At 37.3% G+C, this 15622-nt stretch overlaps 1 protein-coding gene across 2 annotated transcripts; it reads right to left on the bottom strand.

Annotated features, from left to right (window-relative positions):
* Window positions 1-1072: 1072 nt before the first annotated feature.
* On the bottom strand, window positions 1073-14382 carry ube2v1 (ubiquitin-conjugating enzyme E2 variant 1). Of its 2 annotated transcripts, XM_056252458.1 has the most exons (5): window positions 14308-14382; window positions 11809-11957; window positions 8484-8606; window positions 7917-7918; window positions 2181-2268 (listed from the first exon to the last, which is right to left on the bottom strand). In XM_056252458.1, exons 1-5 carry the CDS (start codon window positions 14327-14329, stop codon window positions 2181-2183), a joined length of 384 nt encoding a protein of 127 aa, XP_056108433.1. In that variant the 5' UTR covers window positions 14330-14382. The 2 variants fall into 2 exon arrangements, with proteins under 2 accessions (XP_056108432.1, XP_056108433.1); XM_056252457.1 differs by lacking the exon at window positions 7917-7918 and having other exon boundaries at window positions 1073-2268; window positions 8481-8606.
* Between the last annotated feature and the right edge of the window lie 1240 nt (window positions 14383-15622).

Raw genomic sequence — 15622 nt, forward strand, 5'->3', positions numbered from 1 at the left:
TGTGGTTACTTTTGTGTTGTGGTCAGTTGTGGCCACAAGTTTATATAGACGTTACCTTGCAAAAAATCTATAGTAATAATTAAAATAAATTATACTTACAATATCACTACCCTGAATAGGCTGTTTCACAAACACTAGACGCTGTCCACAAGACAAAATAACAGAATTTACTCAAATCAACTAGTTCAAAAATACAAATTCTTTAGGCCTATGCTTAATACTGAGTATGATCGACCAATGAATGTTTTTAGGAGTTGTAGACCAGTCTCTTGTTTGTCCTGACCAGTTAAACTGCTCACTGTTCTTCAGACAGATCCTCAAGCTCCACTCTTTGGTTTTCCAGCATCGTCTGCATATTTCAACCCTTTTCCAACAGTAGCTATATAAATGGTTGAGATACAGTTTTCACACAATTCAGTGACTCAAGAAGACAATATGATGCACATTAAAAGTCGGGGTGTGTAAATGTTTTGAACAGAATGATTGGTAAATTATTTTGTCCTCTGGAAAACATGTAACTAAAGGTGCCTTCTGAAGGGCAGTACTAAGTTACATAAGACCTGTTCAAAGATCTTTAATTTAGTACTGAATGCTTTAAAACTTTAGTATGCAGTATCCCCTGGCACTTAAAGGGATCATTCATCCAGAAATAATTGTTTTTTTCATAATTTACTCACCCTCAAGTTGTTCTAAGCCTATGAGTTTCTTCTGCTGAACACAAACGATATTTAAAGACTGTCGGGAAACAGTTGCTGGTCCCCATTGTATTTTTCTTCCACACTATGGAAGTCAATGGGGACCAACATTCTTCAAAATATCTTCTTTTGTGTTCAGCAGAAGAAATAAACCCATAAAGGTTTTAAAACAACATGTGGGTGAGTAAATGATGACAATTTTCATTTTGGGTGAACTATTCCTTTAATACAGCGTGTTGCTTTCACAGTCATGGATTATCCAGGCAACAACACTTTAAGACTTTTGAACTGTTTCATTTGTATAAATGCAGTTTTGCGGACTATAAACATCAGGTATGGAAATAGCTTATTTAGAGCAGTACCAAATAATAAAAATGCAATTTTTAGGATCTTTTTTAATTATTAAAATTTAGCAGATTCTGCAAGGGGTGTGTAAACTTATTAATCACAGCTGAAGGTGAAGCAACATGTAGCAACAGTGTGTGGGCTTTTGTTATAGACTGTTCAGTCATGACTGAATTGTAATCAAGCTGTTGATATTTTTTTCATCTTTAAAACCCAGAGTGCAATTTATCTTAATTCACAACTTTTCGAATTTTTCTATAACATATTGAACACAAAATTTATTCATAGTATTCATGGTGTCAACGCTCTCAACAGCTCAATGGGACATGTTAAAGTTGAAGTGTGTACTCTATGCAGCACCAAAATAAAGTGTAAAAATAACCAGCCATCAATCTACAAACGCCTTTTTCTCTGCATATGAAGCTAGGACAGAATTTATCGTCAAATACAAATTGCACACTTCATCTCTGATGTTGTTAGACATTTTCTACCATTGAGCTTCTGTTGTCATTTTGCACAAACGTTTAATAAACCCATGAAGTGACCTAAAGCCGAGAGCCTGAAGGAAGAAAGTAATGAGACACCGATCAAGATTCAACTTTAACCGGTCAGGCCAGAAACCTCTGATTAAACAGGCAAGACTGCTGATTCTGATGCTATCATCACTAGAAAAAGATGAAAGAAAAAAGAAAAGAAAAGAAAATCTTAATATTCCCACCACACAGCATGTTACATGATAGCACAAATTCATTTTCACTTGCAGAACTATTCTCAAATGAGGGCACACAGATTACACTCAATAAGATCATTTGTTATTTTTACAATTTGCATGTATAACAAATAAACATAAAAAAAAAAGATTAGAATGATGTACAGTATTCTGCTGTGCACACCACTACATCCATGGATTCTGTCCAATGGGAGCTCCCGAGCCGGGACTGCTCATTGGTTGCTGCAGCTCATGGGGAGTGGTCAGGGGACTGGGAGGATTTCTCATGAGTCCAGAAAAAAAAAAGAGGAGGAATGCTCAGCCTTGCGTGTGTGAATGTGTTCTGATGAAGGTAGAGAAGAAGACGACGACTCAGTTGCTGTAGATCTGTCCTTCGGGAGGCTGCGGCAGCTTCATGTTTTCTTTGCACATCATGAGTCGTCGCAGCTCCTGCAGGACCACACGGATGCTGTAGGAGTTCTGCCACTTGGCCAGTGAGGACACAGCTCGCATATCAACCTACGTCAACCAAAGACATTTACACAATGCATTAACCAGCACAAAAAAGAGAGATGGAAAAAATAAAGCAAATCAATTGATAGAGCCCTGGAAATTTCTAGAAGTGGCACTCTCACATTAGTAATTAATGAGCACAGTAGTAATCAAAAGTTAATATTAGGTGTCCTCTATCCACCTTATTCCTGAAGACCTCACTGCGTTTTGAATTATGGGTGGCACTTCCGGTTTGGGGAACTTCCATTCAAAAAGGCTAAAACGAATCATTTCAAATCATAAGGTTGCCCTAGCCTGGCTAACGCCAGACCCAATTCTCGTTGAGACTTGGGTCTGGGAACCACATGTTCATTTTCTCGTATTTGAGGCGTGGTTTACGAATGCCCAGAGCCGTTTATTGGGTGCTACGAATGTCTATCAAATGCGCCTGTACGTAGCTCATAGCCAATCGTTTCGATTATACCAGATGACGTATGTAGAGCGACAGAAATTAGACGAGGGAGACGACGATGGCCGATGGGTCAGAGATTTACGTGTAGCCTACACAATGGCGTGGTCGGCGTGCATGTTAATCAATGAGTGCATTCACACCGGGAGCAGCGCGTGAGCGTCGAGCAGCGGCGCGTGAACAGCAGTGAAGCGGGGGTTTCGAATCTGTTTTTTGCTGCATTGCTCACGCTAAATTAAAGTGAAAGCACACTTTTGATGGACAAAAATAAATATGATTTCACACAAAAAGTGCCCAAAATGCACAGATTTAGCATGTCTAGTGAGTTTTAACAAGAACTTGAGTAGGCAAATAAAAGAAAATAAATACTCTAAAATATTTATAGAAGATTTAGGCTACCCGGTAAAAACTTGTTTTTAATTATTCAGTTTGGGTGAAAGTTGTGTATTATATATATATATGAAACTAAAGTAAACTAGCCAGAAAATATTATATATAAACGTTCTTTTAGTTCATGTAACGTTAACACACACAGACAGCTACAGGCTAGCACCCAAATCAAACCCGAGTGTGTGGTTTATTTGTGTTTTGTTTTTATCCGCGGAGTTGCAGTCTTGTAAACATCGAAAGTATGACTGAAACTAATAGATTGGAGCCATTTTCTGGGTTGTTTTGTTGTATAACATTTAACTTATATGTGAATGTTGTACACCTACCCATTACAAACTTTCAAGACTATCAATGTTATAAAATGAACAACTTCTAAAAACAAATGTATAGTTGTCTTTGTAAAGAATTGCTCGCTTATATATAATGCCGAAGTCATATTTCAATGTCTTTGGAAAACAAGAAAAAAACACAAAATGACTTAGGCAATTATGCTATGAGGCTAACGATATGTAGCTTTGGAGCCGCTGCTGTGACACTGTCTACAAACGCTTCCAGTGTGAATACTCTCGCGCAGCTGCAGTGACGATGTAGTTACGCTGACGCGCTGCTCAAATGCCGCTCACGCTTGCGGTGTGAAACCCATGTGTGAAACGGCCGTAAGGCTGCATCGAAAGGTAACTTCGCGTCTGCTGCCATGTTTGATCCATAGGTATAAACAAACTGCAATCGGTGTGTCGCATAGACGCGTCATCGTCTTGCTGCTCCCTCCCCGTTCTGTGATTGGTTCCCTAAATGAGGCGAAAATTTGGTCCATGGTATCCATTTGGGGTGGGACGATACAGGTACCTCACGATTCAATTCTGTGGCGATAAGAGCTCCACGATATGATAATATCACGATTCGCGATATCTACGATATTCAATATATTGGAAGAAATTTCATCAACGATATATCACGATATATGTGACTGAAAAGAAAGATTAACAATGCATGTGTACATATTGAGAATTAATATACCGTAAAACTTCCCGGGTTTTTATTTTCCCAAATCGTCGAACTGCACCGGCTTGTATTCGAGACAGGCGTCTATATGAGACAGGCCTTTATAATTTAGTGTTGAGATGTTGTTCATTGAGTTTAGGCGAGTCTCTAATCTCTAAAAATCTCGAAATGCTCCACGTGAAACTGCGGTCTTCCGACCTTTTACTATCGTGTCAATTGATTTTGATTAATATGCGCGAGGGAGAGAGAGCAAGACAGCGCTCGTGTTGTTTGAAGACGTGAGAGTGCGCGCGCGCGGCCGTTGCGCTCTCTCTGCTCGTAAAACCCGACGTTTCTCCACACTTTAGGGTGGAAACTAGCGGGTGGGTCTTTGATTCGTTTTATATTGTTTTCCGCCATTCTTCTCGCTTCTCTCTGTTGTTGTTAGTTAACTTGTGTTCTTCACCGGCCGCTGTTTGCGCCACTTTACCCCTATTTACTCGAACAGCGCCCCCCGCAAACAGAATGGTAGATATTGGGTAGTGACAGTGACACTGACAACGGGTAAATTAATCATTTTGTGTTGTAATAAAATATCGATATTGGGCGTTAGTGTATCGATTATTTATTGCGACAGAGAGCACAACAATATATTGCAATATCGATTTTTTTTCCCACCCCTAGTATCCATACTGCCTTTCAGCGTGAATAAAATCGCGCTGCGGGAAGGCAGCATGGGGAAACCCAGACTAAAGGTTGCCCTACAAATAAAGCTGATTCATGATTTATTTTCAGACATCATGAGAATAACGTTATACTTGGTATTTTAACGTGACATGTTATAACAAGAATATCTACGGCAAGAGCTCTTTTCAGTCTCTGCTTTCTTTTCCTCATGATGATTTTTATTTTTTCCTTTGCAATCCGCTGTAAAAGTATGAAAAAGGACAACATGTACGGCACATCTGTGGTCTGTTCTCCCGAATTTAATTTACGATATTGCATTAATAATTCACTGGAATGCACGAAGAATCTCTCGTTATTCTCCTCAAATCCTCACGTCTCTTTCCAGGTTTGTTTTCACAGGTAAATGCTATTTATAATCTGTCAAAATGACGGAAATCTCTTTGATATAGTGTCACGTAACGCTGAAGTTAATGAACATTTTTTATTAAGGCTTGTTATACAATACAGAGATATATTTGCCCACTACAGTGATATTTAACCAAAGACTCGTGCTTTTGGGGCTATTTTTGGTCTGTTGAAAGTACCTGTTGATTTTTTTAAACTTTTAAAATTCATTTTAATGTTCGATGGTTGAAGGGTGAGTCGATTAATGTCATCTCATTGTGACACTTTTTTAACATATTGCGTTCATAGTGCGAGCCTTTCACTGATTGTTTACAGCTTAACGGAAGTTACACCCATAATTCGCGCAAAGCGTCATGGGGCGTAGGAATAAGGTGGATAGTTGCTGATGTTTTGCATAATATCTATAGAGCAGGGATTCCCAAAGTGTGGTACGCGAGCTGCCACCAGGGGGTGCGCGAGAGGAAAAATGTAATGGCGGTGTTTTGTAAGTGGGATTTTTCCATACAATAAAATAAAAACCATGAATAGTAAACATTTCCTTTGTAATCGCTTTTATTTTAAATAAAAAAACTATAATTTATTAGTTTTTGATAGAAACGTTGAAAACAGCTGCTGTCTTCTACGCACTGCTCTGCTCTGCAGCCGGTAACGTGCTGTCATATATCACAACCATTGAGTGTTTTCAACCACATAATGTTTATTTTAGGTTTCAGACATTTAAATACACATAAGTACTAGCAAAACAATGATTTTGATTTTGCTGATTTCTATGGAAGCAGCAATATTAATCCTTTTCATTATAATAAGACGACACGTTTTATTCATATCAGATACACATTGTGTACGTAGCTTCACATTTTACCCTATTCTTCTCCCAGTTCACCGGCCTCTTACTTTCATGTATTTCGTGAGAAGTGGAGGAATTGACGTCACGTGTTGTAAATCCAACAGATCCGATTCTCTGAACTGTGGCACAAACTAACGATCGTTATGAAGGTGTTTGAACAATAAAACACATCCACTTGCCCATATTTGACAATCGGAATATCAGTGTTTCATGCTATAGCTAATACATTTGTGAATATTTTTGATAAAAAAGGAAAAATGACATAAAAGCAAATCATCACTCATTCAGCGCTGTGTTGTGGTTGCGTTGTGTCACGTGACAAGAAATGACGCGTCACCATGGAAACATTAAAGTGACAAGTTCTAAATAACGGTCGCCTTGAAAAACTCACGCTGGGGGGTCAGTTAAAATATTTTAAACTTACGTGTGAAAGGGTTAAAAGTGGAAGCTTGTGTGTAGCTTTGTTGCATTATATTTAAACTTTGTTGATGTTGTTATTGTCATGCGTGTTCTGGTTATTAGCGCATGATTAAACATGAGTCTTTATAGGGCGATAAAACGAAGCTTTGTTGCAATTTTTTTTGGAAGTGGGGATTGGGGGTGCGCCAACCCGGTTGGGACATAGAAGGGGGTGCGCAGGAAAAAAAGTTTGGGAACCGCTGCTATAGAGGGTATGCACATGACATCACAGTAGGCGGGGTCACAGCGTTTACGCCCACTGAGTGGCAAAAGGACTGAGTGGCAGCACTGGTGTTCAGTGTAAGTGCAGCGAAAAACACAAAACAGTGGGATAGAGCTGTGCGATCGACTACTAATAGATTCAACAAGAAATCTGGGCTATCTTTTTACAGACTGCCGAAAGCTACAGAACAGAGAAGCAAATGGATTGCGGCAATTCACGTAAACAACTGGAATCCAGGTACAGAAAAGTGAATTGGTGTCAGAAATGTTGAATTTTGGGGTAAAATCATACCCTAGTTCATATTAGTGTTGTCACGATATACTGGAATTTCTAACTTTAATACGATACCTTGAAAAAAACTGGAAAAGATCCCTTTAGTCGTGTCGCGGTTCAAGCCGCCTTTCCGCTGCACACGACATTCGCATACGATTGTCGCATGTGTGCATCGTGACATTATTTTTGAGTGTATTTGACCATAAATAAGCTACGAAAAAGAGCTCATTTTGGCACTTGTATGTCAGGCGGCTTTATTATATGTGTGCGCTTCGGATGTGAGCCCGGATGCTAGTGTGACGCTAACAGACAGCAGACAAACGGCTAGTAGTGACATCAGCGGCAATCCATCTGTCACTCAAGTGGCCACGCCCTTAATTATGCAGAACTTTAAGGCTTAATATAATTTAAATGGATGAGTTATAAAATAAATTCACCCCCTCACAGTTGTCATGAAGGGCAAAATTAGCTATATAGACTAAAACAACTTTTTGTATCAGACTGTAAATATATTTTTTTTGCTGTAAAGTTGGCCATTTTAACATGGGGATCGACTCTCTTTTGCAGCCCTTTTCCATCATCTAGTGGCCAGACGATGAATTGCAGTTTAAGCCACTTCCGTTTTGGTTTCAAGAGAGAGACAGGAAGGTTTCCGCTTGGTGTCAACTCGCTGTCGGAGAGGAGAGCAAGAAAGCGCAGCTGGTATCGGTGTATCGATACTGCAGAAAGGAGTATTGGAATTGTTTGTGTATTCTTTGACAACTCTAGTTCATATATTGTATTGTAATGAAATATTGACCATCTTATATTCTACGTAACTGTACATCTAATATAAAGCAACATGCAATTTATAAAGTCTAATGTCTCTAGGCACGCCCTCGACCTATAACCACAGGTTTCACCTTCACCACAATGGTAATAGCCCAAAATGGCAACATAACCACTTTCAACCCAAGTTATAACAGAAATGCCACCAGAACTCATACTATATTGAGCAAAAAAACACTTACTTCCATCATATCAAAGCATGCTGGGAAAATCAGATTTCCCTCTTTTTTTATGTGATTGTTAATTGTCTAACTTCCTCAATTTCTTCAATGCTGTTTTTAAAGATATAAAATATTGATATGGAATGACTACGAGTAATAATTGTAGTTTTTGAAAGAATAGAATAGAATAGAATTTAGAATTTAGTCAAATGCTTAATTCTTTTTGTGAAATAAACTGACAAATTCAGTTTTAGACTAAATTAACTATTGGGTTTTTAGGCATTTACTTTGGAATCTCCAACTCAAAAAAAAAAAAAAAAAAAAAAAAAAAAAAAAAAATAAAAAATAAAAAATCACCAATTTTTTTTTTTTTAGCAATTCAGAACTGTAGAATATGATAAACAAAGGAATAATAAAATGCATTCATTATGAAGGTCCCACTGAGACATAGAAATGCATATGATAAGAGTAGCAGATGAGGAAGAACTGAAGTATTCAGTAATCGGTTTTACTTACCACACCATTCGAGTTATGCACTCCATTCAAGTTGATCTTCGTCACAAAGCGAACAAAAGGGGGCGTTTCTGGATATCTTGGTCCACATTCTACTCTGAGGCTGTACATCCTGTTCTCATAGATAGTCTGCATGAATAAAGAAATATAATTATTATAACAGGATTTCTGCAGGTTTTATAAAAGGTACATTTGAAATTTTTTATAAGACCTAGTAAAAAAAATTGAAGGGAACAATGTATGTTCTCTAAATATAGGGAGAAACACGACGAGCTTAAAAATACAACTTTGAACAGATATCCATTACTTTTTAATTCATTTTACAAAAAAGTAGCTTGAATCGCTCTGCTCCCAAACACTAGAATATGGAAAAAACTTTTACGCACCTTCTGATCATCAGTAGTTTTGTCCTGTTCTCCAGTGCAATTGTGTAGAAATTCTTAAATCAAGACATTTACTTGAGATGCAAAATGATAAAAATATGAAGTCTTGTGAAATTGATTAAAATGAAGTGAGTTTATGATTAAGCAAAAACAGATATCCTCCAGTGGCCTCAGCTTAATTCAAAGGGAACTCATTGGCAGATATCTGCACACATTTTAAGTATAAACTCAATTCATTTTGTTAATTTTTTTTTTTTATAATTTTTTTATTTGCTTCTCACGTAAATGTATTTTGATTTTTTGTTTACATATTTGTATGGAAAGCAGGACAAAAATACTGAGGAAGATATTTATTTTTCCCGATGCATGCAACATTTAATACCATGACTATGCATTTAAGATATTCTGCTTGGATTTATGACTTTAAGACCTGCCAAACCCTCCCTGATTATAACATGAAATCACACTGATGATGACTCCATATTTATGAACACATTGGTAAAACTTATTACCAGTTTAGAACGGACTTTCATCAGCCTAGCGAACACAAAAACCCCCCAAAAAAACAAAGAAATAAACGTTGATCAATGAGGATGCCAGGTTTGGCCCTGTAATGGAGCAGGATTGGACGCCCCTGGATTAGGTCTAATTTTATTTCCACCAGGGTCATGATGCCCCAAACTGACTAAAACACGTGCTCTAGTGCAGTTCATGAACACTAGATAGAAGTCGAGCATATTTGGGCCTTCTTCAATTGATGAGTGTGTTGGCTGCTACTGCTCTGCATTGTAAAACATTTAATGGTTCTAGTCCCACTACAATTCTATGAATGATTTGATTTTGTATATATTATTAGTTAAATACAATACTAGTATTTAAGTAATGTCTTAAAAAGTTTATCACATTTATTACAACAAAATGGGTTCCTAAGTAATTACGTTGTTGTGTGAATGTTTGGGGTTTTTGAGAAGACCAAAGTCAGGGTTCTTGGTTTATTTTGAGTTGTATTTGATTGCTTTTGCTAAATGATTAAATGTAAATGTATATGATCAAATGTAACAGAAAAAACATTGATAATAATGCACTTGCACACCCGGTCTGTAAAATATAAACTACTGCGACCAATATGAAGATAAGACTGGCCAAACGTAACATCAGACATTTGAGTGCCATAAAATTGGCAGAAAGCCTTGTGTATGTGAACGCAAACCAGAGCCGGAACGCTAGAAAACTTTACAGGCTAGAAAGATTTACAAGATTAATCCGGAAATGTGTCTGTGGGCGAACAAGAGTCAGAGGCAATGCTAGGACGTTTGTGTTGTAGCGATGACACCATAGTTAGCTGCCATAATAATAATAATAATAATGATAGCACTTTATCCTGTTCCCCCTGTATGTATTTATTACAGTAATTAACTGGGTAAAAACTAGGTACTAATCCAGAACCTACCCCTAAACCTAACCCATAACTATATTATCCAGTACTTTCTTAGGAAAGTACACTGTAAGTGCACGCACTGTAAAATAAAGTGCAACCATAATAATAATAATAATAAAAAAAGAATAATAATGTTTTATTTTATAGTACTTTTCCAAAACCCAAGGTCACTTTACAAAGTTAGATTTCAAGAAAAAAATAAAATAAATCAACAACTACAGATCACGGACCAAGAGCTAAATAATAAAATACAGAGAATAAATGTGTTTTTAAAAGAAAGCAGCTTTACGGATGTCTTGAGGAAGAGCCTTCACATACACTAAAGACCAGGCCCCATAGTGACTGGAGTCATTAACAATCCAGCACTAGATCTTAAGGAGTGAACAGGGGAGATAAGGTTGAAGTCATTCAGATAGACATGAAGGAACAAGGTTATGAAGTGCTTTGTAAGAGAGGGTTAGTATCTTGAAGTCGATACATGAGGAAACCGGAACGCAGTGAAGGTGATGTAGAAACGGAGTGATATGCTCATTCGTTCTCTTGAGCCGTGCGAGTGATCAAACGGGATGAAAATACTGTAATCGAACGCAAGAGATATTACGTGGATTAAGTATCAGTATAGTTGCATTTAATGCCATGTCGGTATCTGTGGCTATTGCGTAGACTAAAAAAGCTGATGTTGAAAAAAAGTGGCTGTTGAAAATTGAAATTATTTAAACAAACAAACTTTCAACAATTACACATGGATAAACCATATTTTACATGAAATTATGTTATCCAAATCATAGGAATGGGCGTTTACATTGAAGTCTTCAAAGGACAAAGGAGACACACCCCATTTAAACAAAGTGTTCAAACCAGACGGTCAACAAAACAGGCAAGAAAATGGCCATTTATTTCTAAATCGTGACTGGTTTTGATGCAAAAATCTTAACAAAATTATAAGTTGACTTCAGAGAACATTTTAAAAAGTGTAATTCACGACCCTTTTTAATATTAAATTCTTGTGATATTGAATTCATACAGCAATTCAATACACATTTGCAATCATGCTACTATTCGAGAAAAACAGCAATCTTGCATTTTGCATCATGAATTTTGGGGCGTTATCACAGGCTAGATCAGGCAGTGAAAGTGTGTGCCCTGAATGCACACTCGCAGTCGTCTACTCTGAAGGCGTGTTTGCTTTTTAGAAAATAAGTGACATACTTGATAATGTCAGCTGGCACACTGTTAAAACAATTACGATCTTATCATAGATGATACATATCGCACACCCCTACATCCAAGTGTGGTAATATGCCTTTTTTCCCCTCAGTAATTTTGTTATTGGCATATTCGGTTCTTTTCAGAGTCATGCACACTGCATTTTCTAATAGAATAAGCAGAGACCTCTTGTTTTTGAGTAGGAAGATGTGAAAAGATACAAATATGACAGCCTTATACATGCACAAGAATATGCATCTAAACATTTGAATTAAATAGAGGCCATGAAGCTGGTAGAACTGACCCTCGGGGGTCCGATGATCATTCCTCTCCAGCGGGTGAGGGTCATGTCCTCGTCGTCCTCTAGACCCCAGCTCACCGTCCCATCTCCAACACCCTTCTGACCCTCCTCGAGCTCCTCCAGCAGCCGAAAGTTACGGGGGACTTTCACGCCTGTGAAAACACACACAATCACATGAACATCTGCTGCTGGAGTAATGTTCAAAACAGAAACTGCAGGGGAAACGGATATAGAAACTCTATGGGTCAGAATATTTTACATATGGCTGGAAATGTCACTTCTAATCTTTTTAAAGAGTTTTATATCAAATTAGGCCTGGTTTCACAGACAGGGCTATTAAGCCAGGATTAGGCCTTAGTTCAATTGGGACATTTAAGTCGCTTTTATAAACATTACTGGTGTGAATCATGAGACAAAACAATAACAATGATATATTTTAAGATGCTTTCGGCTAAAACAGCTCAAACATGCATTTTAGTCTGAGACTAGTTTAAGTCTTGTCTGTGAAACCAGGCAATAGTTTTCCAAGTCAGCCAATGCAAAAGATAATTCCCAATTATACGGTCTTTTCTCTGTCAATTGTTCAGAGAGCCATAAAACCATAAGGCACATGACAAAAGGTAAAGCACAGTTGTGTTTACCCTTAAAGTCAGTGAGCTTGATTTCCTGAAGGTGAGCTTAAAGAATGGCCTGATTTTGACTAACAAACACTGGATTAAGAACAAAGACTCAGTTGAGCATGACACGGATAATGAAACCAGGAAGTGCAGTCCAAAGCACTTTTATGTTGTGATATTGGTGTTTAAAATGGATTGCAAAGCAGTAATGTTAGTATAGAGAGGATTGGTGAGGACCAGGTTGTAGTTGGATGCTCAGATTTGATCAACGGTGGTACTTAGCCTGAAACGTATGCTGTTAAAAACACAAGACGGAGGTCAGTGGAACAAAAGGTCAAGAGATGTGTTTTTTTTTTAAGTTGCTGCAAAAGACGCGAGCGCAACGGTTAAAGACGCCCGTCTTGCATGAGTTTACATTGAAAAACAATGGAAAAGTAGAGCAGTGGAATGGAAAAACCCGTTCTGTGTTTCCCATTTATTTTTCCCATAGGGAATTTCGAAAAAGTGCTTGTATAAAAACTATAAGCTATGATGAACCAAAGCAACCAGAACCACAACTTTGATTTGAAGACAAAATGTTTTAGAAAATCAGGAAAAAAATGAACAATACTACTGTGTATTTACATGGCTTTAGTGAGAGAAAAGGCCACAATCTCATGAAGCACTGCAATTGACAATCAAATAGAAAATGATAGAGAACTATAAAACTATTGATGTAGATATTATGTTGATTGTGTATATAGGAACAATGTTTTACATTGATTGCAATTATATGTATATACACAAACATTTCAATAGTTTGACAGCATAGATGGACTATTACATCATTCGCAGTGCTTCATGGGAGTGGGAGGCACTAAAAAAAGAAAAGAAAAAAAAGGAGTTATTTTGGTGCAATTTACTTGACGTGGTTCTCTAATTGGTGGAGTTTTTTTTTGCAGAATTATTGCAATTTTACCATTGATTAACAACCTGGGGGCTCAGTAAAAAAATAAAAATAAAATAAAAACAGTAAAATAACAAGCATATTGTGCATAATGCTGTGATAAATGTCTCATATGTGTGTGTATATATATATATATATATATATAATGTCAATTGTGTGCTACAAACCACTGAGCAAAGGGGTGTGACGAATGAGAAAATGATACTTATAAAGAAAAGGTTTTCAACCAGAGGTCTGCAAAGCAACTGACATTTGAATGGACATTAAAAAAATTATATAGGCTTATCAGATAATTAATGTTAGATATTGAGATGTAATGAAGTGATAGGTTTCCAATGTTAGGTTCCCTGTCAGTAAAGATCACAGAAGTCAATGGCTGTGCTTCAAATTAGCGATCTGCCTACCTAGACCGCACTTTGGTAACATATTCTAACCTAACGAGCTGCCAACAAAGAAAGCACTTATAAAACATGACTGAAGTTCAATAACGTACTCGGAAGGCGTCTATGATACACAGAACTGCAGTCTAGCAAGGCGGCTCAGCAGGTTTTGTGACACAGCCCGTGTATTGTGTTGTTTCCCTATCATGACGCTGCAGTTGAATAAGCTACATGGCTAACCAACAGAAAAGGCAGATTACATTAAAAACCTGATGTACTCTCACCCCTATACGTTAAGAACCATGTATCTGAATGTTAAACTATTTAAAACGGGCTAAAACACAAACTCCATCGACATTAAACGCGACAAATGCCACGGATTTGACAGGCTAATGCTGTGCAAACACACCCACATGATTGCTGAGACCTTAAACACAGCAACACGAGTGATTACTTCAATGAAAGTATACTTTTTACGCGTTTTACCTTATCACAACACTCGCAGTGCATACTAAAGAAATAAATAATCTAAAACAATAGCAGTTTTTCGTAAATTTACCTGATCCGGCGGCGGCCGCCATCTTGTTGCTCAGCAGCGGGGACGCGCGCCAACAGTGAACAATCGCCTCATGAATAATGCATGTGAATAATCACTGAACCTGGATATAGAAGTTTATTCTGATGCGTTTATTACTCATCATATGATCCTGAATCTGTAGTAAATGTATTAAATAATTGCTGATGTAAAATGTTTATTTTTTATTTTTTATGTAGGTTTTGTTTGAATCCTGTTCCGTGTAGATCAGAGTTTTGTTTATTATTTATTTATTATGATCATAATGTATAGTAAAAAAAAAATAAAAAAAAGGTTCTCATCATCTGAGCCAGTTTTGAAGTGGCCAAGTAGGCCTAACAATGTAGTTTAAGGTCTCGTTACATCTTTTTAGTATGTCAAGATCTTTGTTCAACATCAGATCCAAAACGGTTCAAAGGACAGCTGAACTTCAACCCTAGGAAATAATCATATTAAATTATTAGATAATATTATTACATATGTAAACATAAAAGTACAAAAAATGCAAAATCATAATGTTGTTTAAAATAGCCAGAAGGAATCCGAAATCCATTCCACCATGTAACGTTAAAATATGAAGAAGTTTGAACAAGTGATTGAATTTATTTGATTCTCATACTCAATACTGCTGATCCAATGGTCTTCAATCGGGGGTCCACACAATGTTAATGTTTGATCACAAATAATTTTTTGTTAAAAAAAATAAAAATAAAACATGGGTAAAAACAACAACATCACAAAGTCAAATTTAAGCACCCTGAAACGAAAGCAAGAGCACCCTCAGTTGATACTATAAAAATATAAAAATTATTGGCGAAACTGATTTGGTAAACACTCTTTTGTCTCTGTTTTTGAGTTTGCGTTCTGGAGTGAAATGTTCCTATTTACAGCGTGTTTTTGCCGCAGTGAGAAATGTAGCCAATCACAGACATGTTTGATTATCTGTTAAACGCAATGTCCAATCAGAGGTGTTTAAATTAGACCACTCACCGCTCAAAACGCCTGAGTTTTTGTTCGATGACGAGTTTTGGTCACTCTCGCGAATCCTCTCAAAAGAAATTTCTCTCAAAGAAAGACACGATTTAAGTAAGATATTCATTATACAGTGTGTGTAGACAACTTTATTGATTTGAATGGCTTTTTAGTGATTTAGTGTAGAGCCCTGCACGGGCCTCAAATCTAGGCCCTAGCCCGGCCCTGGCCCGAGACGCTCAGGCCCTAGCCCGGCCCGTGTCCGACAGCTCATTAGAATGATCAGCCCGAGTCCGACCCGAGCCCGTAAAAAAAAAAAAAAAAAAAA

This window comes from Rhinichthys klamathensis, unplaced genomic scaffold, assembly GCF_029890125.1.
Source record: "Rhinichthys klamathensis goyatoka isolate OS25496 unplaced genomic scaffold, OSU_Roscu_1.1 h1tg000095l_1, whole genome shotgun sequence".
Taxonomy (NCBI): Eukaryota; Metazoa; Chordata; class Actinopteri; order Cypriniformes; family Leuciscidae; genus Rhinichthys; species Rhinichthys klamathensis.

What these genes read in the sequence shown, in the direction of transcription:
- ube2v1 (XM_056252457.1), bottom strand. Translation starts at nt 14,329, where the DNA reads ATGGCGGCCGCCGCCGGATCAG. An exon ending in TGATCATCGGACCCCCGAGG is followed by an intron (nt 8,607 to 11,808) that starts GTCAGTTCTACC and finishes TTATTCATGCAG; the next exon opens with ACTATCTATGAGAACAGGAT. An exon ending in TGCATAACTCGAATGGTGTG is followed by an intron (nt 2,269 to 8,480) that starts GTAAGTAAAACC and finishes TGGTTGACGTAG; the next exon opens with GTTGATATGCGAGCTGTGTC.